The 26,348-nt window shown below is 44.9% G+C and overlaps 1 protein-coding gene across 3 annotated transcripts in view; it reads right to left on the bottom strand.

Moving 5' to 3' along the window:
• Window positions 1-26,348, bottom strand: part of LOC126457750 (protein regulator of cytokinesis 1-like) — a 148,581-nt gene that overhangs the window by 103,351 nt on the left and 18,882 nt on the right. For all 3 annotated transcript variants that reach the window (XM_050094301.1, XM_050094299.1, XM_050094302.1), the window contains exon 2: window positions 6,757-6,877. In XM_050094301.1, coding sequence (XP_049950258.1) covers window positions 6,757-6,877 — 121 coding nt within the window. The remainder of the gene's footprint in view (window positions 1-6,756; window positions 6,878-26,348) is intronic.

A 26,348-nucleotide genomic window follows, 5' to 3' on the forward strand; every position in this document is an offset into this window, starting at 1 on the left:
GCATGATGCATGCTTTGGCGGCCATGGATCAAAGCCCAGGACTGTGCCTTTCATATACACTCCTGGAAATGGAAAAAAGAACACATTGACACCGGTGTGTCAGACCCACCATACTTGCTCCGGACACTGCGAGAGGGCTGTACAAGCAATGATCACACGCACGGCACAGCGGACACACCAGGAACCGCGGTGTTGGCCGTCGAATGGCGCTAGCTGCGCAGCATTTGTGCACCGCCGCCGTCAGTGTCAGCCAGTTTGCCGTGGCATACGGAGCTCCATCGCAGTCTTTAACACTGGTAGCATGCCGCGACAGCGTGGACGTGAACCGTATGTGCAGTTGACGGACTTTGAGCGAGGGCGTATAGTGGGCATGCGGGAGGCCGGGTGGACGTACTGCCGAATTGCTCAACACGTGGGGCGTGAGGTCTCCACAGTACATCGATGTTGTCGCCAGCGGTCGGCGGAAGGTGCACGTGCCCATCGACCTGGGACCGGACCGCAGCGACGCACGGATGCACGCCAAGACCGTAGGATCCTACGCAGTGCCGTAGGGGACCGCACCGCCACTTCCCAGCAAATTAGGGACACTGTTGCTCCTGGGGTATCGGCGAGGACCATTCGCAACCGTCTCCATGAAGCTGGGCTACGGTCCCGCACACCGTTAGGCCGTCTTCCGCTCACGCCCCAACATCTTGCAGCCCGCCTCCAGTGGTGTCGCAACAGGCGTGAATGGAGGGACGAATGGAGACGTGTCGTCTTCAGCGATGAGAGTCGCTTCTGCCTTGGTGCCAATGATGGTCGTATGCGTGTTTGGCGCCGTGCAGGTGAGCCCCACAATCAGGACTGCATACGACCGAGGCACACAGGGCCAACACCCGGCATCATGGTGTGGGGAGCGATCTCCTACACTGGCCGTACACCACTGGTGATCGTCGAGGGGACACTGAATAGTGCACGGTACATCCAAACCGTCATCGAACCCATCGTTCTACCATTCCTAGACCGGCAAGGGAACTTGCTGTTCCAGCAGGACAATGCACGTCCGCATGTATCCCGTGCCACCCAACGTGCTCTAGAAGGTGTAAGTCAACTACCCTGGCCAGCAAGATCTCCGGATCTGTCCCCCATTGAGCATGTTTGGGACTGGATGAAGCGTCGTCTGACGTGGTCTGCACGTCCAGCACGAACGCTGGTCCAACTGAGGCGCCAGGTGGAAATGGCATGGCAAGCCGTTCCACAGGACTACATCCAGCATCTCTACGATCGTCTCCATGGGAGAATAGCAGCCTGCATTGCTGCGAAAGGTGGATATACACTGTACTAGTGCCGACATTGTGCATGCTCAGTTGCCTGTGTCTATGTGCCTGTGGTTCTGTCAGTGTGATCATGTGATGTATCTGACCCCAGGAATGTGTCAATAAAGTTTCCCCTTCCTGGGACAATGAATTCACGGTGTTCTTATTTCAATTTCCAGGAGTGTAGCACCCAGCAGTTGGTGTTGAGCAACATCTACAATGGAGGTGCAGTAATAAATTCAAAAATCATTAGCACACACAGAGGGTGGCACTGTAGACTATACAGCTGCAGCTAGACCAATGATTGCCAGTAGAAAAAGGGGCACACTCGATACGGAGCCCTGCACAGCCCAAATCTTTTGTACATGTGGTGTACTTTGGGAAACATCAGCTTGAATCCAGAAAGTACTGTGTGATAAGAAATTCTGCCAAAAATCGGGAGGAGGCCCTGGAGACCCCACTTGCATAGTGTAACGAGGATTTGATGGTGTCATAAACCTCCTGCAAGTCAAAGAAAACAGCAACAAGTTGAAACTTCCTGACAGATTAAAACTGTGTGACGGACCAAGACTGGAACTCGGGACCTTTGCCTTTCTGGGCAAGTGCTCTACCAACTGAGCTACCCAAGCACGACTCAAACCCGTCCTCACAGCTTCAGTTCTGCCAGAACCTCGTCTCCCACCTTCCAAACTTCACAGAAGCTCTTCTGTGAAACCTGCTGAACTAGCACTCCTGGAAGAAAGTATAATGCGGAGACATGGCTTAGCCAAAGCCTAGGTGATATTTCCAGAATGAGATTTTCACTCAGCTGCAGAGTGAAAATCTCATTCTGGCAGCAGTAAGTTGTTGACGCTGGGAAAAAGCTGAGTGGATAGCAATCTCCAGGCAGAGCAAACTGGCAGCACTATAATGGCCTTGGCAAAAACTGCCCTGGGATGGTGCCAAAAGACACACCCCCTCCCCAAGACTCAATGTATCAACACAGCTGCCAGCTCACCATGTTTGAGCAACTTTCTGAGAACATTAATGAGACTAAATGGGCAATAGCTGTCTGTCTCAAAGGTGTGTTTACCCAGTTTCAATACTGGGATGAACATGCTTCTCACTCCAGATTCAGCTGAAAATGATAACATTTTTGCGATCTATTAGTACGTGTTTGAGCATTTGGCTGAGGATGTAATCTGGTCCTGCCATATCACGGCAATGAGGAACTCCCACTTACTGAATGGAACATTATATGGCTCCAGGTGACTTGTGAAAAGTAACAATCACTACACCCTCTGTTTGAGGACACAAAATGCAGGGTTATAATTCTCAGAGGCAGGGGCCAGAGCATAATGCAAAGCATCTGGGTCAATGTAGACAGTATCATTCAGATAGATACCAGGTACACTGAGGTGTTTAACATTTGCCCAAACCGGCAATGTACGATACCTAGCATTCTCATTTCTGTTGTTTTAAGAGGTGGTGGACCCAGGCACAGAACGGTTTAAAGGCAATGAGGTGCTCCATTGATGGACATCACTTATGGCATTGGAGAACCTGTTAACAATCCCTAATGGCCATGGACATTTCGAGTGTCCACCAAGATACTGTCTTCCAATTGTGGGAGGGGTGTGTGTTTTCGGAAGGAATAGGGAGTTGTTACATCAGCTGCTGATAGAATGGCTGCAGTTATGTTCTGAACAGCTGCAGCAATACCTCCATGTGGTGGGGTGCTAAAGGAGACAGCAGAGATGAACGCATCCCCAACAGTTTTGTTGAAAGTCCATCTGGATGAAGCTCATGTGAGTGAGGCCGAGGGACATTAAAGACAATTGGAAAATGATCACTGTCGCACAGGTCATTGTGGACACTCCAATGGATGTAGAAGAGAAGACCAGTGTTGTAAACGGGAAGATCAGTGGCCGAATAAGGTCTATACATTGAAGTGTGTAGGAATGCAAGTATTCAAGAGGGAATAATTGAGCTCTGCGAGCAAGTTTTTGACAGCTTTATTGCAGAAAGTAGACACAGTGCAAGCCCACAAAGGGTTGTGGCGCATGGGAACTGAAATCACCCAATATTAGAAACAATGGGGAAAAAGGGGGGAGGGGGGGGGTTGAGAAAACAGTGCAGACAATGTATTATGAGACACTTCACTGTCCTGTCAGGAGGGATTTACACATCCCAGCTATGTTCTCATACCAACAGCAGAGCCTCCAAAGTTGCATTGAGTGACATGTGTTGGCTGTAGGCAGAGTCCAGAACGTACATGCAAATGTCGCCCGTTGCCCTCTCACTGTCACCAAGATTCTTAACATAGCCTTGACAGCCACAGAAGATATGAATCCATATTGCTGGGAACTAAGTTTCCTGTAGGGCGATGCGAAAAGCGGAGGAACAACATAAGAGACGTCATAGCTCAGCCATGTGGCGGAAAGAATTACTACATTTCCACTAGAATAACATGCTGTCAGTATCCTGCAAGGCCTTGTTTGCCTCAGTTTATGGGACAGTGGAGGAATGCAAAGCCCTACAATCCACAACCTGTGGCTCTTTCAGCCACTGGCTGACATCTAGTTGGAGATCAGCAGACTCCTGAGCACGGAGCATCCTGAGGGAGCCTTTCCTGCTAAGAGATGCTGGAGGAGGGTGTTGCTTCTCTGGTTGGGACTGACTTCCCAGGTAGGTAAGGAGCTGACACCCCCAAAGCAATAGGAGGAGGAACTCCAACCATCAGGGGAAAGGGTGTAGTTGATTAGTCTCAAGGGTCCAATCACAAAGGGTGACTGGTACAGGCAATCAGTAGAGAGGATGATGACATAGCCGTAGCATACATCGTCAGACCTGTAGAATACAAAATCATCATATTTCTTCTTGGTCTCTTGATATATGAGTTGGTCAAGAGTCTTGCATTCTTGGATTTTCTTTTCTTTTTGGAAGACTGTGCAGTCCATGAACAGGGACAATGGTGCTCTCCACAGCTGAACAGTTGTTGAGGAGGAGGAGGGGGGGAGAGGGAGCCGACGACTACAAGGTTGCTTTGCAACTTCTTTTTGTCCACAATCCCTACAGATGGTGCTGATGCTACAATATGAATATGAGCCCAAATCTTATGCATTTGGAACAAGACATGGAAGGGAGACATTGATACATCATCACATTGACCTTTTCAGACAATGGGTCGCCTTCAGAGGCGAAGATGAAGGTCCCACTATCAACCTTATTGTCCTTTGGTCCCCCCCAGGACATGGCGAACAAAATGCAGACGCTGTTGCTCCAAATTGGCACATAACTTTACATTGGTCTGTAAAAGGAGACAGTGGTGGAAGATGATATTCTGCATCATATTGAGAGTGTTAGGGGGAAGATAAATTATAGAAATGTCACAGGCCAGCAGCACTCATGATTGAGCAGGAGATGCCACTTTAATCAGAACTGAACCAGCTTTCATTTTTGGAATCACTGCTACTTCCCCGACCTGTCTTCCTCCCCATCAATCCTAGAACAGATTAAATATTTGGGAAGTGTTTCTTGTGTTTCTCCCTTTGCCTCTTAGCCCTATATTCCTCCCACAGTGTAGTGAGGTAAGAAAAAATTCTGGGTTTCCTTTCACATTCAACATCAACAGTATTCTAGTTACTCTGGATGGATTCTAAATGTCACCAAATAGTGGTTGTTTAACTCCTCTTTCCAGGATAGATTTGTGGTTATCATGGACCCTGCACACACCCAAGAGACAAAAGGAGATGAGGAGATAGGGTGAGTGATTAAAGTGTCAAATCCGACTAGAAATTTTTTGTACGTTTTATTTTCTATGAAACAATGTGGCCATTGTAGAGGTAAGAACACATAAGAACTTACAATTCTGTTGCATTTGGAGCTGACTTCCAAATAATGAAAAGTGTTAGCAGGGGTTATTGAACTGCTAACAGAGATTTATAAGAGCCATGAATAATGAAAGAGGATGGGATACAGTACGTTAAAATCTATTTTATAGGGAGCATTCAAAAGGAAACGAACCGGAGGCATAATTACAGAAACCAGTACCTGTATGTTAGAAGTATTGACCCTGGCAGTTGAGACACTTGCCCCACTGTGACAAGGAAGTGAATGTCTGTCTCATAAAATTCCTGGGATTGTGATGTTAACCAGTTCTGCACGTACAGCTGGACATCTGTGTTCAAGGTGAATTGTTTGCCCCCCTCAGAGCCTTTTTAAGGGGACCAAAAATGGCGCAATCACACGGAGAGATGTCCAGACTGTATTGAGGGTAGCTGAGAACTCATCTCCAGCCACCACTCGATGTCCAGACCGCACATCATCGGCTAACAACACCTGTTCTTCCCTGAAGGGTGTGTGCCATGCCTTGACCCATACAAGGGACATGCAGTGTTCGCCATACACTTGTGTCATTCATTGACGAATGTCCGTTCCACCGACTCCTTCTGCTGCCAGAAAACAAACAACACCTCTTTGCTCTTTTTTGACACCTCCATGTCATTGTTTGCAATGCAACTGGCAGTGTTGGACAATTGATGCATGCTGCTGCTAGCTCTGCACGTGAGCCCTCTAGTGACATGCTGTGAACTTCAATGCTCTGGTCGGAACCACACCTCGTTACACACGCCACATTATTACCTTCCTGTCACCGGTTTGTGCATTTCAGACTCTGGCTAGTTTCTTTTTGAATGCCCCTTACACACTAGCAACTTCTTGGTGAAACTCTATTTATGGTAGGAGTGCATCATGTGCTAATGCATGGATCAGCTGCCAAGCACGCCACGACTGGGTTAGTGACATCAATGAGCACTTGATTACACTGAGCTTTGAATTCTGAAACATGGAGGACGATGATGAATATGCATCTCTGAAATAAGGGATGGTGGTATCACCTGTTAACATCACAAGTTAACTAATTTTTAGCTCACTCATTCACATTGTTACAATGTGATTTTGTGTCTTCTTAATATTCATTCTATTGATTGATTTGACTTTGTTACATCTTTCAAATACTTAATATTTTCCCCCTTAGTGTTCTCCCACAAGAGATAAGAAAAATATATAGTTTTTAGGTTTTGCAATAACTAAGCTCTACTGAAGTAAAAAATAATTTTGAGTTTTTTTAATAACTACAAAGAAACCAAGATACAAAGGACAAGTGCAAAAAACGCTGCTATGTACTGGTTTATAAATATTGTTCAATGTGTGAGTGTGTGTGTATTTTCTTGAGCACATGAATATTAATGTGTGTGGAGAAGTCATAACGCAACCTTTGACATAAACATTCCCTATCTTTGATCATTCATCAGATATAATCTTTGCTAATTACTTAATAATATGCCAAGGGTACTGCAGTACACACACACACACACACACACACACACACACACACACACACACACACACACACACACACAAGTAGTCGACTGAGACACGAAAGACACTCATGTAAAAGGAAATTAAGACAGTTTCTTACCAGAAGATGTTTCTTTACTTGTTTTTCCCTGGACACTTTATCTTCCTCGCCATAACCTATTTCATCCCATATTTGGTGTAACTTCTGGAGCTGTTGTTCGAGTTGTTCTGCACAGTCAAGCCTGTAAAGTTCATAGCTTCATTGATCTGTTGCCAAAAATTAGACATACTGTTTATGAAAACATTCATAAGAGGATATAAACTAATTAGAATTTACACACAAGTATGCATTTACAAATCACTCAATACTAAAACTCAGATCTATGACAACTGTCACACCACATTCCAAGAGCACCTCTTACGATCTGTATGTGGCCCTAGCCTGGTTTACACCAGAGCGAAGAAAGTTCGCACCCTCTGGATCGACACTAGCAGCACAGAAAGCTTTGGTCTGGTACCTTGTCTACTTCTGTTGTTGACATGAGTTGCAAGAGCAATGGAGTGATGTGAAGACAACGTAACATTGCTGATAGAATAATACAGTCATCAAATATGCTTTTAGAACATAAAAGATCCACATTACAAAGGGCGAAGGAGAAGAAAGATAAATGAATATCCATCTATTCTGCTATCAATATTCAAAACAAACAAAACGCCTGATCATTTCCATTGTTTACATTCCCGGTAGTCGTAATTACAGGGCTGATATATCACTGTCATGTTAAAGATTTTTGATGATAGATAAAAATGGTTAGTTGGGACTACACTATCTGTCCTCAACCTATATAGCAGATTTTATCAGACAGCTTATATGACAGGCCATTTGTAATATATTTCACATTTCATTAATCGCATTTTGTAAATATTATATTCATTATATGTAGTTTAATAAAACCTTTAAGTGCATCACATGTCACTGCAGATATTATGAACTACCTGAAATATGATTGCTGCTGGAACTATCACTAATGTGAATTTCTCCATTTGCTAATAATCAAGAGTGTAAATTAAATTATATTGGTCATCAGTAATCAATGTATTGCTTTTAAATTTACTCCTCAGTTGTAATGGGGAGCAGGCAAAAAGTGAGTCAATCAACATGTGCAAAGTTTTCTAAGGAAAGCTGGACCTGCAATTCAGTGTTAAGTGAAACACCTCCACAAACACACACACATTCAGGTACCAAAATTCCTCTTTTACTAATCCATTTTGCTTGCTCAGTCAAAAACAGGGTGTATGCCAAGCAAAACATCCTTCCTTAATATCAAAGTTTTGAATCACGTCTAACTCTGTAGTGTTGTATTCTGTGCGCTGATTATTGACACCAAAAAATAATAGTCGGTTGGTTGGCTGAACTGAGGAGGGGAACTAAGTGGGCAAGGAAGTGAAAGACACTGAGTTTATGAAAAGAGCCAACCTTCAGAATATGGGTATGGTGCAACCAAGCAAGCTTGTTGCCAAAAAGAAGACCCAATAAACAGAACTGGGAGGACCACAGTCAGGTGTTGGGTGTCGAGGTAGAGCTCCAGATCAGGATGGACGATAGAATGGCGACAGAAATGCACCACCCTCAATTTAAAGTGAGAGAATCTAAAACCTTGTCCAAACAGAAGCATGTCGAATGGCACCCTGGAGCTATCATTCTGTGGAGGCCACTGAATGGGAGCTAGCGCAAATACAGCAATCATCCACAAACAGAGAAGAGGTGACCAACAGTCCGGTGGAGGCCACAAGTCCATTAACAGTGATGAGGAAAAGGAGGACACTTAATACAGGCCCCTGAGGTTTGCCATTCTCCTGGGTCTGTGGAGAGCCAAGAACGGTTGCAACCCAAACTCTGAACAAACAGTGGGACAGAAACTGTTGAATAAACATCTGAAGGGGGCCCCAAAGACCCCGCTCATGGAGAGCAGGTAGGATGGGCTGATGCCAAGCCATGTTGTAGGCCTTACAAAGATCAAAGAAAAGTGCGACAAGATGGCGGCATTGAGAAAAGGCCTGCTGAACTGTGGGTTCCAATAGAATCAGATGATCACTCTGACACTGTCCCAAAAGCTGCACTGGTACAGATATAAAAGTGCCAGAGATTCAAGGACCCAACAGAGCTGACGAGCCACCATCCATCAGTCAAGTAACTTGCATGAGACTTTGGTCAGACTGATTGAATAGTAACTATCAAGAAAAGACAGATCCTTACCAGGCTTAAGTACAGGAACCACAACACAGTTCTGGATGGAAACAGGACCAGGGGCTGAATCATGGGAAGAAGAGACAGCCAGAAGAAGTTCCCATTCAGTTAAAGATTCATTGTAGGATTCCGCCTGACAAGAGGTAAAGCACAGGTGGGAAGGGACAGTAGAAAATAGGGAGGAGACAAATCATTTCCAACATACCCACTTGCTCCATTTTATTATGTAACAGCCTTGGCATGAAAATATTTAAAGGTAATAAGACCGGCAGAGGACGGGTTCCGCTTAAGATATTGAATGGCATGACAACCTTCACAGATGGCAGTGGCAATGGCTGTGCTCAACCACGGAACTGGCCAGTGGTGAACTGAGCCCATCAAGTGGCGAACAGCAATGCTTACAGTGGAATTTTCTTACTGGACTGATCATGAATTACTTCAGAAATACAACTTCACAAAGGAGGTTTAAAAACTACCTGGGAGGTATGGAGAGGCCAATCAGCACAATGGAAAGACCAGCGGGATAACCCGGCCACTGGGAGGTGGGAAGAGAATGAAAAAACCCAAATGGGAAGTGGTCACTATCACAGAGGCCACTGTGTTGTGACTAGTGTAAGGAAAAAACAAGGAGAGGAGTGGTGTGGTGAGTGATACATCAATGGCAGAGAAAGTGCTGTATGTGGCTCTAAAATGAATAAGGGAACCATCATTAAAAAGACACAGGTCATAGTTTGCAAGAAATTGATCAATGAGGAGTCCCTGACTAGACAGAAAAGTACTGCCCCACAAAGGATGATGAGCATTAAAATCCCCTAAGGGGGAGGAGGAGGACTAACAACAACCATACAGACCAATGTGCAAAAGCCACCAGAAGCCCTCAAAGGACCAGCCCAGTTCCAACAAAGCACGGACCCAAAAAGGGGTGGTGGTGAGCATTAGTAAAATGAGATTCCTGGAGAATGATACAAGATACCGAGTAAAAGAAAATATGGGATTGCAACACCAGGAGGTAATAGTAGTATAAATTACAGTTCCACCTAAGAAACATGGCTTGGGGATCCAAATGGGAGGTGAATAGGCTGGAGCCAATCACGCCACACGGCACCTCCGGGGGCACGAAAGGACCTTGTCCTAAGGCTTTTGTTGTTTCTTCTCCTCCTCCTCCTCTTTCATAGGTCAAGAAGGGCAGAGCACACAGGGCGAAAGCAGGCTTCTGCAAGATCCAGAATTGAAAGAGCACGTGCGGCCCTGGAGCACACGGACTACTGTTGTTGTGTCAACAGGCCTCCGACCTGGGAGATGCAGGGGGGAGGGATTCTGGGAGGGAACCCCATCAACAGGGGGTGCTGAAGAAAGAAGGAGACATCTCCAGCTGGGTAGGGGGAGGGTGTGTGAACTGCACAGGAGGTGGAGAGCAGATGGAAGTACGACTGGGGTAAGGCAGAGGGCGAAAGGATGTAACAGGGCAAAGTTATATATCATAGACACAGGGCGAATTGAGTAATTTTTCTGATAAGCATCAGTGTGGGATAAATGATCAGCGGACTTATACTCGTGTACCTTCTTTTCCTTTTTATAAATCAAGCAATCTGGTGATCTTGGAGAGTGACGGTCATGACAAGAAACATGGGTAGTAGGACACAGGGGCTCCTCTCGTGAAGTGGCTGTCCACATTCACCGCATAGAGGGTCTGCCATAAAGTGTGAAGACATGTGCCCAAAACGAAAGCTCCAGAAACACCTGATCGATGGTGGACGTGCAGATTCACATCACAATGAAAACACACAACCTTGATGTTCTTCAGGAGGGTGTTTCCCTCAAGTGCCAAAATAAAGGCACCTGTATCTCCATCCCATCCAGATAACAACGGCTGCAAGAAACCCAGAAGTATCAGTGTAAGACTGAAACAAGTGCCTCCCACAGATGAGGGTATTAAAATCCTAATGGTTAACTGCCAAAGCATTCACAACAATGAGCCATAGTTTGAAGTGCTCTTGAAAAGCAATGAAGCTCACATAATAATAGGTTCAGAAAAACTGGCCGAAACCTGAAATTCATAGCAGTGGTATTTTTGGGCAAAATATCGAAAGGATAGGCAAATGAGAAATGGAGGTTGTGTACTTGTCGCAGTAGAAAAGAAACACACATCCACAGGGAAAGAAATTGAAGCTGCATGCGAGACTATTTGGGCAAGACTCAGCACCAGGAGTGGGGATGAAATGATAACTGGCTCCTTCTATCACCCTCCAGACTCTTCTCCTGATATCACTGAAAACTTCACAGAAAACCTCAGTTCATTTGTATGTAAATTCTCCAAACATACGATAATTATCAGTGGAGACCTCAGACATCCTGTCAAACATTACTAAAAGCCTTCTCTGAAAACTACCTAGAACAGATAGTTAGGAACCCATTCATGATGAAAAGATATTGAATATAACAGCAACAAATAGATATGACCTCTTTGAGGATGTCCACATCGAAAGCATTTTCAGTGACCATGATGTGGTGGTTATGGCAACAATGATAATTCAAGTACAAAGAACAACAGAACTAAGCAGAAAAATATAAATGTTCAGTAAATTAGATAAAAAATCATTAGTGTCATATCTCAATGAGGAACCTGAATCAAAGTACAGGGCAGGAGCACGTAGAGGAACTATGGCTCCAACTTAACAGAGTAGTCGACCATCCACTAGATAGATAAGTACACAATAGAAGAGGTCATAATGGGAGGGAATATCTAAAGAAGCAGAGGCTAATGCATACTACATCTAAAACAAAGTGTAGAGCTATAGATAGATGCTGATTGACATGCGTTTGATTCTCAAAAGAGAATGTGTGATGTCTTCAATGATTATCATAGCAGAATACTGTCAAATGATATTTCATAAAACCCAAAGAAATTTGGTCATATGTAAAGGCTGTTAGTGTCACCAAAGTTAGTTGGTTGGTTGGTTGCTTGGGGTTAAAGGGACCAAACAGCAAGGTCATCAGTCCCTTGTTTCAAATGTGGTCCATTCAGATAGTGCAACAATTCAGAAAAATCAGAACGATAAAAGGGGAAAATGCTAAAAAACGTAAAATTGCAGTCCTGTCATCAATGGTAAAAACAGAATGAGGTAAGACAGCAAGAGAGCGACCCCAACGCTGTGCTAAGAGGCAGGAAATATCCCACCTCTGAAGCAGTAGAGGCAAGACCACTCACGACTTAAAAGCATGTAACTGCTAGAATGTAGAAGTGCGTATGGGAAAAGGAGACTAACCAATCCTAAAAAGTGATAAAAACAGAGTAAAAGTGGATGAAAAGAGGATCTTGGCCAGGGAGGGGAGTCGGGAATCTCCGAACACAGCTTACAGTGGGAGATATCCCAAGGCTCACTGCCCTGCCTCAACACCGGAGTGAGATTAAAAACCACTTTCCCATAGGAAACCGAGAACCAGTTCGACCACCCGGAAATCATCAGTCAACATCAATGGTAAAGTGTGGGGGAGTCTGTACTTAGCACGCAGAGCCAAAAGAACGCGGCATTCAACCAAACTGTGGGCTACTGACTGGAAGGCTCCACAACCACAAAGTGGGGGTGGCTCATCACACAAAAGAAAACCATGGGTCAGCCTGGTATGGCCAATGCAGAGACGAGAGTGTGGTCGAGTCCTTCCAGGAGAGGCGAAAGGAAGAACGCCACGGGCCTGGTGTCACCTTAGTCGCATGAAGTTTATTAGACAGGGAGGTAGCCTCCCAAGAGTTGGCCATGATTGTGCAAAGTGGGATTTGATGTGAAGCTGTAAATCCGTTGCAAGAGGGGTTATAGAAATCGGGAGGGGAGGGGGGGGGGGCTAAGTGACTGTTCCCCCAGCCAAACGATCAGCAAGCTCATTACCTGGGATACCCATGTGGCTAGGGACCCGAAGGAAGTCAACTGAACAAGCAGCACGGTGAAGATCAGCGAGATGGTCATGGATGGCAGAGACCAAGAGATGGCGCGAAAAGCACCGGTCAATAGCCAGAAGGCCACTCATTGAGTCCGTACATAACAAAACGCGGTTGTGTTGGGACTGTTTAATAAAGGTAAGGGCCTGGGAAATTGTCATCAATTCTGCAGTAAACACCCCACATGCAGGTGGCAGCAGATTATTTTCCGTTCCAACAGAGGACGTGAAGGCGTATCCCACACGATCAGCAGATTTAGAGCCATCAGTGTAAAAAACGACACCATCCCGAAACTCCCATAAAATTCGGCGGGAAAAGGAACGGAACACCATCGGGGGGATGGAATCTTTCAGACCTCGGCAGAGATCCATCCGAATTCGGGGCCGTGGAACTAACCAATGGGGGGTGGAGGGGAGGGAGTGTGGAAGACAGGACAAAGGAGGAAGCTGAAAATCACGGTGAAGAGACGTAAGGCAGAGCCTAACCGGTAACCCCGCCCGAGGGCAGGAATCAGGTGGGCGACGTCCATGGTCTTGGAACAGGATAGAATAGGAAGGATGAGTGGGAAAGGAACGGACAGTGATTGCATAAGACACCAGAAGCTGGGACCACCGAACAGAAAGGGGGGGGGGGGGGGGGGGAATCCCAGCTTCAACCAGGAGACTATCAACAGGGCTAGTAGGGAAGGCACCGGAGGCCAAACAGATACCACGATGGTGGACTGGATCCAGCAGGTGAAGTGTGGAAGGAGCAGCCGAACCATAAACTTGACAACCATAGTCCAAGCGAGACAGAACTAAAGCATGATAAAGGCGGAGACGGAGGGAGCGCTCTGCACCCCAAGAGGTGTGGGCAAGGAAGCGAAGAACATTAAGTTTACGGAAACATCCTACCTTCAGAAGTCTGATACGGGGCAGCCAAGTGAGCTTGTTGTCGAAAAGAAGACTCAGGAAACAAAACTGTGGGACCACAGGCAATCGTTGTGCATCAAGATAGAGTTCTGGATCAGTGTGGATTGTAGTACGGCGACAGAAGTGGACCACCCGCGATTTTAAAGGAGAGAATTGAAACCCGTGTGAGAGGGGTCCATGCAGAGGCACGCCGTATAGCTCCCTGGAGCTGCCGCTCTGCAGAGGCCATCGAAGAGGAACTAACCCAAATGCAGAAATCTTCCACATACAGAGCAGAGGTGACCAAAGGACCGACAGAGGCCCCAAGTCCATCTATAGCAATGAGGAAAACAAGTACACTCAATACAGAACCCTGTGGGATGCCCTGTCTCCTGGGTCCACGGAAAACTAAAAACTGTACCAACCCAAACCATGAACGACCAATGGAACAGTAACTGGCGGATAACAATGAGGAGTGGGCCCCAGAGACCCCACTGATGAAGTGTAAGAAAGATGTGATGGCACCAAGCCATGTCATAGGCCTTGCGAAGGTCAAAAAATACTGCAACCAAATGACGGCGCTGGGAAAAACCCTGCCGAACTGCGGATTCCAAGCGAAGTAAATGATCGATCGGAGACCGTCCCTCTCGGAAGCCACACTGGTAAGGGGACAATAGATCCCCAGATTCGAGAACCCAATTGAGCCAATGGGCTACCATCCGTTCAAGTAACTTGCAAAAAACATTTGTCAGACTAATTGGCCGATAGCTTTCAACAAATAGGTGGTTCTTACCAGGCTTAAGGACAGGAACCATGATGCTATCCCTCCACTGAGAAGGGAAGTCACCCTGGAGCCAAATACAATTAAACACCCGGAGAAGATGTTGCCGCTGTAGAGCACTGAGATGTTGAAGCAGTTGGTTATGAATGGAGTCTGGGCAAGGGCCATATCAGGAGAAGAAGAAAGGGCAGAAAGAAATTCACATTCAGTAAAAGGTTCATTGTAAGATTCTGACTGACAAGGGGTAAAACATAAGGTGGAAGCTTCGGCCCTCTGTTTCTGGTGAAGGAAAGCAGCCGGATAGGAGGCTGATGCTGATGCCGTTGCAAAATGGGTTGCAAGATGTTCTGCAAGAATCAACGGGTCCGTACAAAATCCATCAGGGAGGTGAAGGCCTAGGAGGGTGGACAGCCAATGGCAACCCTGGAGAGAGTGAAGTGTAGCCCATACCCTTGACAAAAAAGGGACAGTAGAACAGAGGGAAGAAACAAAGCGTTCCCAACACATTGGTTTGCTCTGGGCTTTAGTGCAAAGGTGTTTAAAGGTAATAAGGTTGGCAACAGATGGGTGCCTCTTAAGGTGTTGCAAAGATCGATGGCAATCACGGATGGTGATGGCAATGGCCGTACTCAACCACGGGACTTGCCGGCGGCGAAATGGTCCAGATGAGCACGATACAGCAAGACTAGCAGCGCGAACAATCGCGTCAGACATGTCACGTAGGACGTCATCAATACAACCTGACAAAGAGGGAGAAAACACGACCTGTGCAGTGTATAGAGGCCAATCAGTACGTTGGATAGACCAACAAGGTAACCTGTCCATCGGGGAGCGGGAAGGGAGTGAGAGAATCAACGGGAAATGGTCACTATCACAAAGGTCGTCGTGTGGCGACCAGTGTAATGAAGGAAGGAGGGAGGCAGAAGAAAAAGAAAGATCAATGGCAGAAAAGGTACCATGACCGGCACTGAAATGAGTACGGGAGCCATCATTAAGAAGGCACAAGTCATGGCCTGTAATAAACTGGTCTATGACAAGACCTCGTCTAGATGGAAATGCACTGCCCCACAAGGGATGATGAGCATTAAAATCCCCGAGGAGGAGGAAGGGAGGAGGAAGTTGCTGAAGAAGGGCAGTTAAGGCAGCAGGTGGAAGAGTCCTGTCAGGAGGGAGATAAAGATTGCAAACCATGACCTCAGAGTCCAGGTGGGCCGTAACAACAACCGCTTCCAATGTAGTTTGAAGAGGAATCCACGTGCTAGCAACGTCTGTACGGACCAACGTACAAATGCTGCAAGAAGCCCGCAGGGGGCAACCTGATTTCTACAGAAAACACGGAACCCACAGAGGGTTGGTGAGTGATCATCAGTAAAATGAGATTCCTGTAGAACCACACAAGCTCCAGAGTGAGAAGAAATAAGGGATTTCAGTTTCGGAAGGTGACGGTAATATCTGTTACAATTCCATTGGATAACTACAGAACGATGATTCAAATGGCGGATGAACAGGCTAAAGCCAGTCATACCACCGGGTCACCACCAGTCACTGACAAGGAGGGGGCGGCATCCATGAACAGGGCAGAATCTGGTTGTGAAGCCGGGGATGGGACCTCTGGTGACACCAGAGGCTCCTTGTCCCGGGACTTATGTTTCTTCTTCTTTTCTGTTTGAGATCGAGGAGGGCTGTGTGGCATAAAGGAGCCAGCTGCAGCAAGATCGGGAACAGAAAGAGATCAGGCGACCTAGGGGCCAACAGACCATGGTTCCCGCGGTTGTCACGTGACAGCAGACCTTTGTCCTGAAAGGTGCCGGGAAGGGGTATTCCGGGATGGACGCCCTTGACCGGCAGATGCCAAAGAAGTGGGACACTTCTGCGGCTGGGGAGGGGGAGCAGCACCCAGAGGAGAAGGTGTGGGAGCCGCAGGGGAGTGGAGAAGGAGAGGGGTCCGGGACTGGGGTAAGGAAGGGGTGAAAATGTAACTAAAGCATAACTACACGTCATGGACACAGGGTGAAGACGTGCATACTTCTTACGAGCCTCGGTGTAGGTTAGACGATCAAGGGACTTGTACTCCTGTATCTTCTTTTCCTTCTTATATACTGGGCAATCTGGTGAACGTGGAGAATGATTGCCATGACAGTTTACACACACAGGAGGGGGAACACAGGAACTCCCCTCATGGAGCGGACATCCACAGTCACCACAGAGAGGGGTCTGCGAACAGTGGGAAGAGATGTGTCCAAAACGCAAGCACTTCAAACACCTAATAGGAGGTGGGATGTATGGCTTCACATCACATCGATAAACCATAATCTTTACTTTCTCAGGGGGGGGGGGGTAATCCCCTTCAAAGGCCAGGATAAAGGCACCAGTATCAATGCGATTGTCCTTCGGACCCATCTGAACACACTGAACAAAGTGAACACCCCACTGTCTGAGATTAAAGTTCCTCATCAGTTTGAGGGATGAGGTCCCTGTGAAAAAATCACACCTTGAACCATATGTAAAGACTGGTGGGGGGTAATGGACACAGGAATCGTGCCAAGATGGTTACAGGCACGAAGGGCCGCAGACTGGGCAGCTGAAGCAGTTTTGATCAACAACGAACCCGACCACATCTTGCTCAGAGAGTCCACTTCACCAAACTTGTCTTCAATGTGTTCCACAAAGAATACAGGTTTGGTATTGGTGAAAGTATCCTCATCAGTCCTGGTGCAAACCAGATAGCGGGGGAAGGTTTCGCCCCTAGCCGACGGGCCTGACCCTCTTCCCAGGGGGTAGCCATGGAAGGAAAGGCCGAAGGGGCAGGAGAAGCAGCACTAGAAAAATCAGTTCCAGGCAGAGAGACAGCCGCAGAAGAACGGCCAGAGTTCTGGACCTGCATGTGTTTCATTTGCATAGCGTCCGCCCTGATACCACACACTCCGGTGTGGGGCTCTCCTCACGGGCACCACCCAGCCACAGCAAGGGCGGTCTGGCATGGAGGCCATTGCCAGGAGTTCTAATGCTCCAGGACGACAGCAACCACTCCTAGGCTTACATGAGGTGGTCACAACACAGGTATCAGAAGTGTGATCCCTGTGTGTTCAGGGGGCTCAACCAAAAGCGTACATAGCGACCCCACCACACGGGCTGGCTATGCACCCTAGCATCAGACAACGATGTGAAAGAAAAGGTGGAATGAACTAGGAGGGCACACGTCGGAGACACCAGGTAAGGTGCTCTTCCCCAAACGGCTCACACTACGGAAGAGAAAATTAGTAATGGAGGTCAAATCCCAGAGGGGGGCCAGGAAGTGCCAAAAGGATGAGGTGATTACGCAACAGAACTAAATTGCAAAACCAATGTAACCAGGAGGATAGCGGGGCCAACATAAGCAGGGACACCAAGGGGGAGAGGAGAGGGCAAAGGAGAAGGAAGAAGGAGAGGAAAGGACGAGAGGGGCAAGGAAATGCAGCCCTGGAAAGAAGAAAGGCTGCAATAGCTCAGGGCCCCGTGCTCACCACGCACATACTCACGAAAGAACCATGAGCCCCCTGGGGAGCCAAATTTAGTGTCCAAACCCTAGGGAATGAGACAAACAGAGTAGCAAAGCAAAAGCTGAAATGCTTCACTTCATTTTCAAATGTTCTTTTATAAAGGAAAATCCAGCTGAATTCTCCCAATTTAATCCTCATACTACTGAAAAGATGAATGAAATAAGTATCAGTGTCAGTGGTGTTGAGCAACAGCTGAAATTGTTAAAATTGAACAAAGCTCCAGGGCCCAATGGAATCCCAGTCAGATTCTATACTGAATTTGCGGCTGAGTTAGCCCTCCTCTAACTAAAAGTAATCTTAGATCCCTCAAACAGAAAACTGTGCCCAGTTCTTCAAAGAAGGCACAGGTCACACCCGTCTAGAAGTAGTGTGCTAGAAGCGATCCGCGAAACTACTGTCCAATATCCCTGACACTGATTTGTTGTAGAATCTTATAACATATTCTGAGCTCAAACATAATGAGCTATCTTGAACAGAATGTTCAATGTTCCTCAATGTCACCCAGCATGGATTTCGAAAACATCAGTAATGTGAAACCCAAGTCGCACTTCATCCACATGACATACCGAAAGCATTGGATCAAGGCAACCAGGTAGATACAATGTTTCTTGATTTCCGAAAAGCTTTTGACTCAGTATCACACCTACACTTATTGTCAAAAGTACGACCATATGGGGTATCAAGTGAAATTTGTGACTAGATTGAGGAATTTTTGGTAGGAAGGACACAGCACGTTATCTTGGATGGAGAGTCATCGCCAGATGTAGAAGGAATTTCAGATGTGCCCCAAGGAAGTGTGTTGCGACACTTGCTGTTCGTGTTGTATATCAATGACCTTGCAGGCAATATTACTAGTAATGACAATCTTTTTGCAGATGATGCAGTTATCTATAGGAAGTACTATCTGAAACGATCTGCACAAAATCTTCACAGCCTCAAGAAAAACCAAGGAATGCAAGAAGATACACTAAACAAGAACAGAAAACTAGAACACAACAAAAAGTCAGAAACAAGTTGAGAGTGGGAACATTAAATGTAATAACCTTGACATGAAAGACTAAAGAGATTGTAGACATGGAGAGGAGAAAGATTCATAGCCTTGGATTGAAAGAGACGAAGTGGAAGGGAAAAACTCTAATTTGCTGAGAGGTGGGTACAAATTATACTGGTAGGGTCACAATAAAGAGGGAAAAAAATTGAGTGGGCTTTGTGTTTCACAAAGACATTGACCCAGTTACAGATGTGAGCTTTGTAAGTGAAAGGGTAATTAGAGCAGAAGTGAACTTGGGATTGAATATAGTTTTATTATATTCCAAGTGTACGCACCTCAGCAAGTGTGCAGTGAGGAAGAAAAAATTAAATTCCTTGAAGAACTGGAAGATCAAGTAAGAGAAGATAACATTATGATAATTGGGGATCTGATTGCTCAGATCGGCATGGATAGAAATGGATTTGAGGAGGCGATGGGCCCATTTTGATACGGAAGACAAAATGTTAAGGGTAAAGAAATTCTAAATCTGTGCATAAGGAATCATCTTTTAGTGAAGAATACATTCTTCAAGAAACAAGATAACCATAAGATTACTAGGGATGGCAAATCTGAGACAGTTATAGACTATATATTAACGAACAAATTAATTGGAGGAAAAGTACGGGACAATAAAGTCATACCAAATGAGCACTTGGATAGCGACCACAGGTTACTAGTAGCTGAGATAAATTATAACATGCAAAGTTTGAATGCTGTACAAAGAATGCCAAAAATTAAGGAGTGGGAGTTGAAAGAAGAAGAAAATAAGAAAAGTTTCCAAAATCCAGCAGCAAAAAAATTGCCAAAAACTGAATGGGGTAGTGTAGAGGTAGAGTGGAACCTATTTAAAACATCAATAGTTAATTGTGCTGTGCAGATACGAGGCAAAACAAAGGGTAAAGTGAAAGACAAAGAAACAGTTCGTGGAACGATAGAGTAAAAGATGCAATTAAAAAACATAATTTGGCAAAGAAAAACATGGATTTTGGAAAAAGAAATCAGAACCAGGGGCTGGTAGCAAAAGATGAACACAAGGTGGTGACACTGGAGAAGGAATACTGACAAAGAAACTCCACGCAAAGAGAATTGTGAAAGAAGAAAAGGAGAAGAGTTGGGAAATATTCACCCAGGAACTAGAACAGATAGCAAAGTGAACCAAAAACTACTATATGGGTTATTGAAAAGTAAATGATCTGATAGAGAAAACATAAAAGCGATTGAAACTGAGGACACTAAAGGTATCAGAGAAGACATGAAGAATTCTTTAGAAATCTTACTTCATGGGGAAGGTGTGGTTGGCAGGAGAGCCAACACTGTGTTACTAGAGGAGGCCGAAAGGCACATGTTTTAGCTCACGCAGGCTGGCGTGAGGTCTGGAACAGGACAAGGAAATTAGAATTTAGAAAAACGGACATAGCTGATGGAATACTTAACTTTAATCCATTAATGATGAACGTCGGTCTTGACGGTACATGATTCACAATATCAATAGTAACTGATAATGGCGCCTTGCTAGGTCGTAGCAAATGACGTAGCTGAAGGCTATGCTAAACTATCGTCTCGGCAAATGAGAATGTAAGTAGGCAGTGAACCATCGCTAGCAAAGTCAGCTGTACAACTGGGGCGTGTGCTAGGAAGTCTCTCTAGACCTGCCATGTGGCGGCGCTCGGTCTGCAATCGCTGATAGTGGCGACACGCGGGTCCGACGTATACTAATGGACCGCGGCCGATTTAAAGGCTAGCACCTAGCAAGTGTGGTGTCTGGCAGTGACACCACAGAAGGTGCACAAGAAAGTGACACCGAAGTCATTGAATTAGAGGAAAATCAGGATCCAATCTCTTGGTTAGAAAGTGAGAATTCCCTGAAACAGATGAAAAGTGGGAAGGCAGCTGGAGTAGACGAGCTGACAGCAGATATGATTAAAGCCGCAGGAATCCATGGAATACAATGGTTACACCAGGTACTGGGGGTGATATGGAAAGAAAACAAAGTGCCGGATGAATGGAAAAAAGGAATTATAATACCATTGCTCAAGAAAGGTAGTAGAGAGAAATGCACCAACTACTGAGGAAAAATAATGGGAAAGGTCACAGAAAAAAGACTGTGGAAAATTCTAGAGCACCAATCAGAGGAACAACAGCAAGGGGTAAAAGAAGCAATAAGGGAACAACATATCTCATTTTCTTCCTCCGTCAGTTAACAGAGAAATATTGGGAAAAAGGAAAGGACTTTATAGTAGTATTTGTGGATTTGGAAAAAGCATATGACAGTGTACCAAGGGATAAAATATGGGAATGCTTGAGAAAACATAATGTTCCTGATTCATTAATTAAAAGAAGTCCAGATGCTGTAAGATGGTTATGAGAGCAGTGTACAAGTAGGAGATGGAAGATCAAAATGGTTTAAGACAAAGAGGTGTTCAGCAAGGCAGTTTGCTCTCTCCTTTAATCTTCAATACACTTATGGACACAATTATGAAAGAAATCAATGAAGAGGAAAATTAAGATCTCACCGCTTTTGTTTTTGCTGATGACATCGTCATTTTGGGAGAGACGGAAATGGAAGTTCAGAGGAGAGTAGATTACTGGAACACAAAATTTAAAAAAATTCAAGTACTGTACGTAGGAACAAGGCACTGGCAATGAAGACGAGCAGGACACCCACACTTTGTCACATCATACTAGAGGGGGAGAAGGTTGAATGTGTGAAAACTTCAATTTTCTGGGTAGCATCATATCATGCGATGGAAGTTCCCAACTGAAAGTCTTAAACAGAATAACAAAAGGATCCCTTCCACCACAAGTACGAAATCTAATCTGGGACAAGGAAGTCCCTCAACGAGCCAAACAGACCATGTATATAACTTATTTTCTGCCAATCATGATGTATAGTCTAGAGGCCTGTGTCATAAATAAGAGAGAAGAGAGTCAAATATAAGCATTTGAAATAAAGGTCATTAGGTCAGCTCTACAAAAAACTAGGAGAGAGAGTCAGGAATGATTATGTAAGGAGACACCTGCAGGTGATATTGACTACGGAGGAGAGAATGAGTGCTTTGAAATTTAAGTGATTCGGGCATGTAAAGCGAATGCACCAGACGCTAACTCCATGCCAGTATTCGGAGGTGGAGTACCAGGAAGAAGACAAATTGGGTGGCCTAGAAAGAGATGGACAGACCATGTTAAGGAACATCTCAAGAGGAGAGAAGTAACATGGGATGTAGAGGAGAGGGAAAAACTGTACCAGGACAGAAACCAATGGAGGCATATCGTTCACAAAGTTCCTACCCGGCTCACTGGAAGTAAATCCTGATGATGATCTTGATAAGATTTCAAAGGGGTGCAAAGATTGGCAATGTGCTTTAAATAAACAGAAATGTAAAATTGTGCACTTCACAAAACAAAAAACTTAGTGTCTTATGACTGCAATACTAATGAGTTACTGTTGGAATCTGCAAACTCATACAAATACCTGGGTGTAACACTCTGTAAGGATGTGAAATGGTGAGATCACATATGTTCAGTCATGGCAAAGCAGATGGTACACTTCAGTTTATTGGTAGAATACTGGGGAAGTGTAATCAGGGCACAACTAAGATTGCTTATAAATCACTCCCCCGAGAAAGATGATTAACGAAGTTTCAAGAATTGCTTTAAATGGTGACTCTAGGAATATACAAAAAGCCCCTACATATCACTCACAATCATTCCTCCTGCGCTCAACACGTGAATGGAATAGAAAGAAACCCTAGTAACTGGTACAGCAGGGTGTACCCTCCGCCATGCACCTCACTGTGGTTTGCAGAGTGTAGATGTAGATGTACTGGTGTGGTTGTCCTTATGACCTTTTTGGACATACCGACCAAAATGAACATCCCATTGTTCCAGATTGGACTGGAGTTCATCATCAATTTGAATGATGAGGTTCCTATGAAAAATGACTCCCTGAAGCATATCCAAAGACTGGTGAGCAGAAATGGACACTGGTATGTCACCAAGATGATCACAAGCACAAAGAGCTGCAGACTGGGCAGAAGAAATAGTTTTGATCAACAGGGAACCTGACTACATGTTGCTGAGGGACTCCACTTGGCCAAACTTTTCTTCGATATTTTCCCCAAAAAATAACAGCTTCGTGATGGTGAATGTGTCGCCATTTGTTTTCGTGCAGGCTAGGTAATGGGGAAAGAGCCTGGCCCTCCTCCCAGTCTGTAGCCAGGGAAGGGAAAGTCACAGGATCATAAGAAGCAGCATTAAATGATCCATTACTAACTGAAAAACAGCCGTAGAAGAACGTCCAGTTTTTTCGGAGCTAAATGCGTTTCACACAGAAAGCATCAACCTTGATACCACCCACTCTGATAAGATGCTCTTCCCAAGGGCACCAGCCAGCTATAGCATGGGCCGTCCCCAAATGGCTTGCACTAAAGAGAGTAAATATAGAAGAGGAGACCAACTCCAAAGGTGGACCAAAAATTCCAAAAAGGAAGTATGTAAGGGAAAAGCCACCAGGAACAATAACCAGAAGGAATACAAGAAACCAGGTGGAGAACCAGTTCAACAGAAGTAAGAACAGAGAGAAGGGGTGGAGGGGAAGGAGTGAGGTCAGGGAAGAAGGGGCACGGGGGAGAAAATGCAGCTTGGGAAGGAAGAATGGGCCGTAATAGCTTGGGCCCGTGTGTGTGTGTGATGCATGAACTGGCAAAAAAACTATGAGCCCCATGGAGAGGGGGCCAAAAAACAATAATGCAATACTCGTAGGCTATGCTTGTTCTGTCATATTCTCTCCTGTGGAAACGTTGATTCACAGATACAAGTCAGTGGTAATGAACACTAACAAATTATCTATGAATGCTCATTTGCTTGTGTTTGCTTCCATTTGCTCCAGTGTAAACAAGGCTTGATTTGTAAATAATAATGACACGGAAAATCAATAGCCGGCACAGCTATTATTTCCCTGGCATTAATAAATGTAACACACAAGGCTGGTTACATGCTCATAGTTGCTTTACGCCCCTTATGACTATTTTCTGCAACACCATACTGTTACACTTAGAAAGCTAAGAAACATCCTTTCATCATCGCACAGTGCAGCAAATAATCCACCAGACACTGGTTTTCTGTGCTTGCCATAGTAGATGACATATTATTTTCCTAAAGAGCTGATAAAAAACTCAAGGAAACAGTTTGTTTAGTTTTATAGAATACTATAAAACATGTATTATGGGTATTCCAGTGGAAAGTGTTCAGAATTACTCATCTTAAACCGATATTCTAAAATGAAATGAAGCCTACCCAACCCAAAACTCAAACCGTATCATTATGCTTCCCAGTCGTCTTATGGCATATATCAATAATTATCTATATCAAACTGCCTTCAAAACTCCATAATAAGCTCCATAGTTCTATTTTATTCACTTTCTTATAGTAATTGTCTTACAGCTATCTATTCTAGCATACCTACAACTATGATTCAATTTATCAATATCACTTGTGAAGTAATCCACACTATACTCTAATTAAAATGACTTCATGATTTATGTTTCAGTTGAGAGGTAGGGACCTGGTATCAGCCAACCACTGGCGTTTTCCAGATTTCATGAGCACAATGTGTTGCTTATTTTGTGGGTACATGTGAAACCTTTCCAGATGAAGCAGGGCACACATGGCAAGGCTCCAAACATGGAGTGATAAATATCTAACACATGAGCTCACGCCAAGTTGCTGCACTAGCCAGCAGCCTGGCACCGATATCTGTTGATCACAAACTTATTTCGTATGAACCATACATACAAGATGATATGCAACAACAATTCAGCGAGGTTTTTGTTTTTTACAGTTTTGTGGTCTGTCAAGTTTTCTCAGCATGTATGATTAATGGTGAGCTTCTGGATGTTCAGTCAAGTTCTTGTGTCCATTTTCAATGACCAACGGAGCCATCCTCTTCGCGTGCTGGGGGATTAGCTATTATGTGTACTCCTTGTGTGGAATCCTGCTGGCAGGCAGGGAGTACACACAACAGCGAAAGTAACAGACATGAAGACAGCTATTTTGGTTGTCAAAATATTGTGGACAAAAAGGAAACAATAGCATGGCTGAATGCACAGTTCACTGTTTTTAAAGTTTTTGATTTTTTGTACCACCACTTCTTCTCTTCTTGGGAATTTTACCTCCCTTTCCCCTAAACTTCAATATTAAACTTATATTTAATATTTATAATCTCTTTCCGTATTTCTGGTATCCCTATCATTTTTTGGCTCCTTTGCAACAATTTAAGTTTCCTAATTTTGCACATCTTTGCTGTTATATATTACTATTAGCATTTTTGCCTGCATCAGGCCATTTTTTTAGTGTTCCCTCCTCTTATCACTGACCTGTGGAAAGACCTTACTGTCCCCCCCCTCTCTCTCTCTTTCTTTCTTTCTTTTTTTAGATCACTGGATCTCAGATACCTGTTTCTGGTATTTAATTATTGAAATCTCTCACTTGGATTACAGTTTCTGGATGCATTCACAAGCAACATTCGCTAAGTTTTCTTCCCATCCGTACCCTATGTTGAAGAAATTACCCACAAATCTAAAAAGATACGGCACTGAATTTGTCGGCTAATGGCTTCCATGTATGTTAAGCCTTGGCACAACAGACAATTATGGGATTACAAAGGGGTTGGGTTGGGTTGTTTGGGGGAGGAGACCAAACAACGAGGTCATCGGCCTCATCGGATCAGGGAAGGACGTCGGTCGTGCCCTTTCAAAGGAACCATCCCAGCATCTGCCTGGAATGATTTAGGGAAATCAAGGAAAACCTGAATCAGGATGGCCGGACGCGGGATTGAACTGTCGTCCTCCCGAATGCGTGTCCTGAGTGCTAACCACTGCGCCAACTCGCTTGGTGGGATTACAAAGCCTCATATGTTATCGATAAAATGGGAAGGCGATACAATGAAAGACACTGATTCTGGTTAAGTTACTGCTGTTTGAATACCTTGACATCTAAAACATTACACTTCTCAATAACAGTCCCCCATGAAACATCTTTGAGTTAGCAAAATGTATGTGTCACTATAAAATTATATCACGCTTTCAGCTGTGTCAAGTTGTTATACATCCATGAGCTTTTGGTTGAGTGCTCCTAGTTCACTGTGAAGTGTTAACTAAGTGCCGTGTGGGTGTGGGTCTTTAGTCTGGCAGAGATCAATGCAAAAATTAGTGACACTGAAACATTTGGTATAAAGTTTTTTTCTTTTTTCTTTTTCAGACAACAATCTGACACGAAATAATTCATATTCTGT

Source organism: Schistocerca serialis, chromosome 2, assembly GCF_023864345.2.
Source record: "Schistocerca serialis cubense isolate TAMUIC-IGC-003099 chromosome 2, iqSchSeri2.2, whole genome shotgun sequence".
NCBI classification, from domain to species: domain Eukaryota; kingdom Metazoa; phylum Arthropoda; class Insecta; order Orthoptera; family Acrididae; genus Schistocerca; species Schistocerca serialis.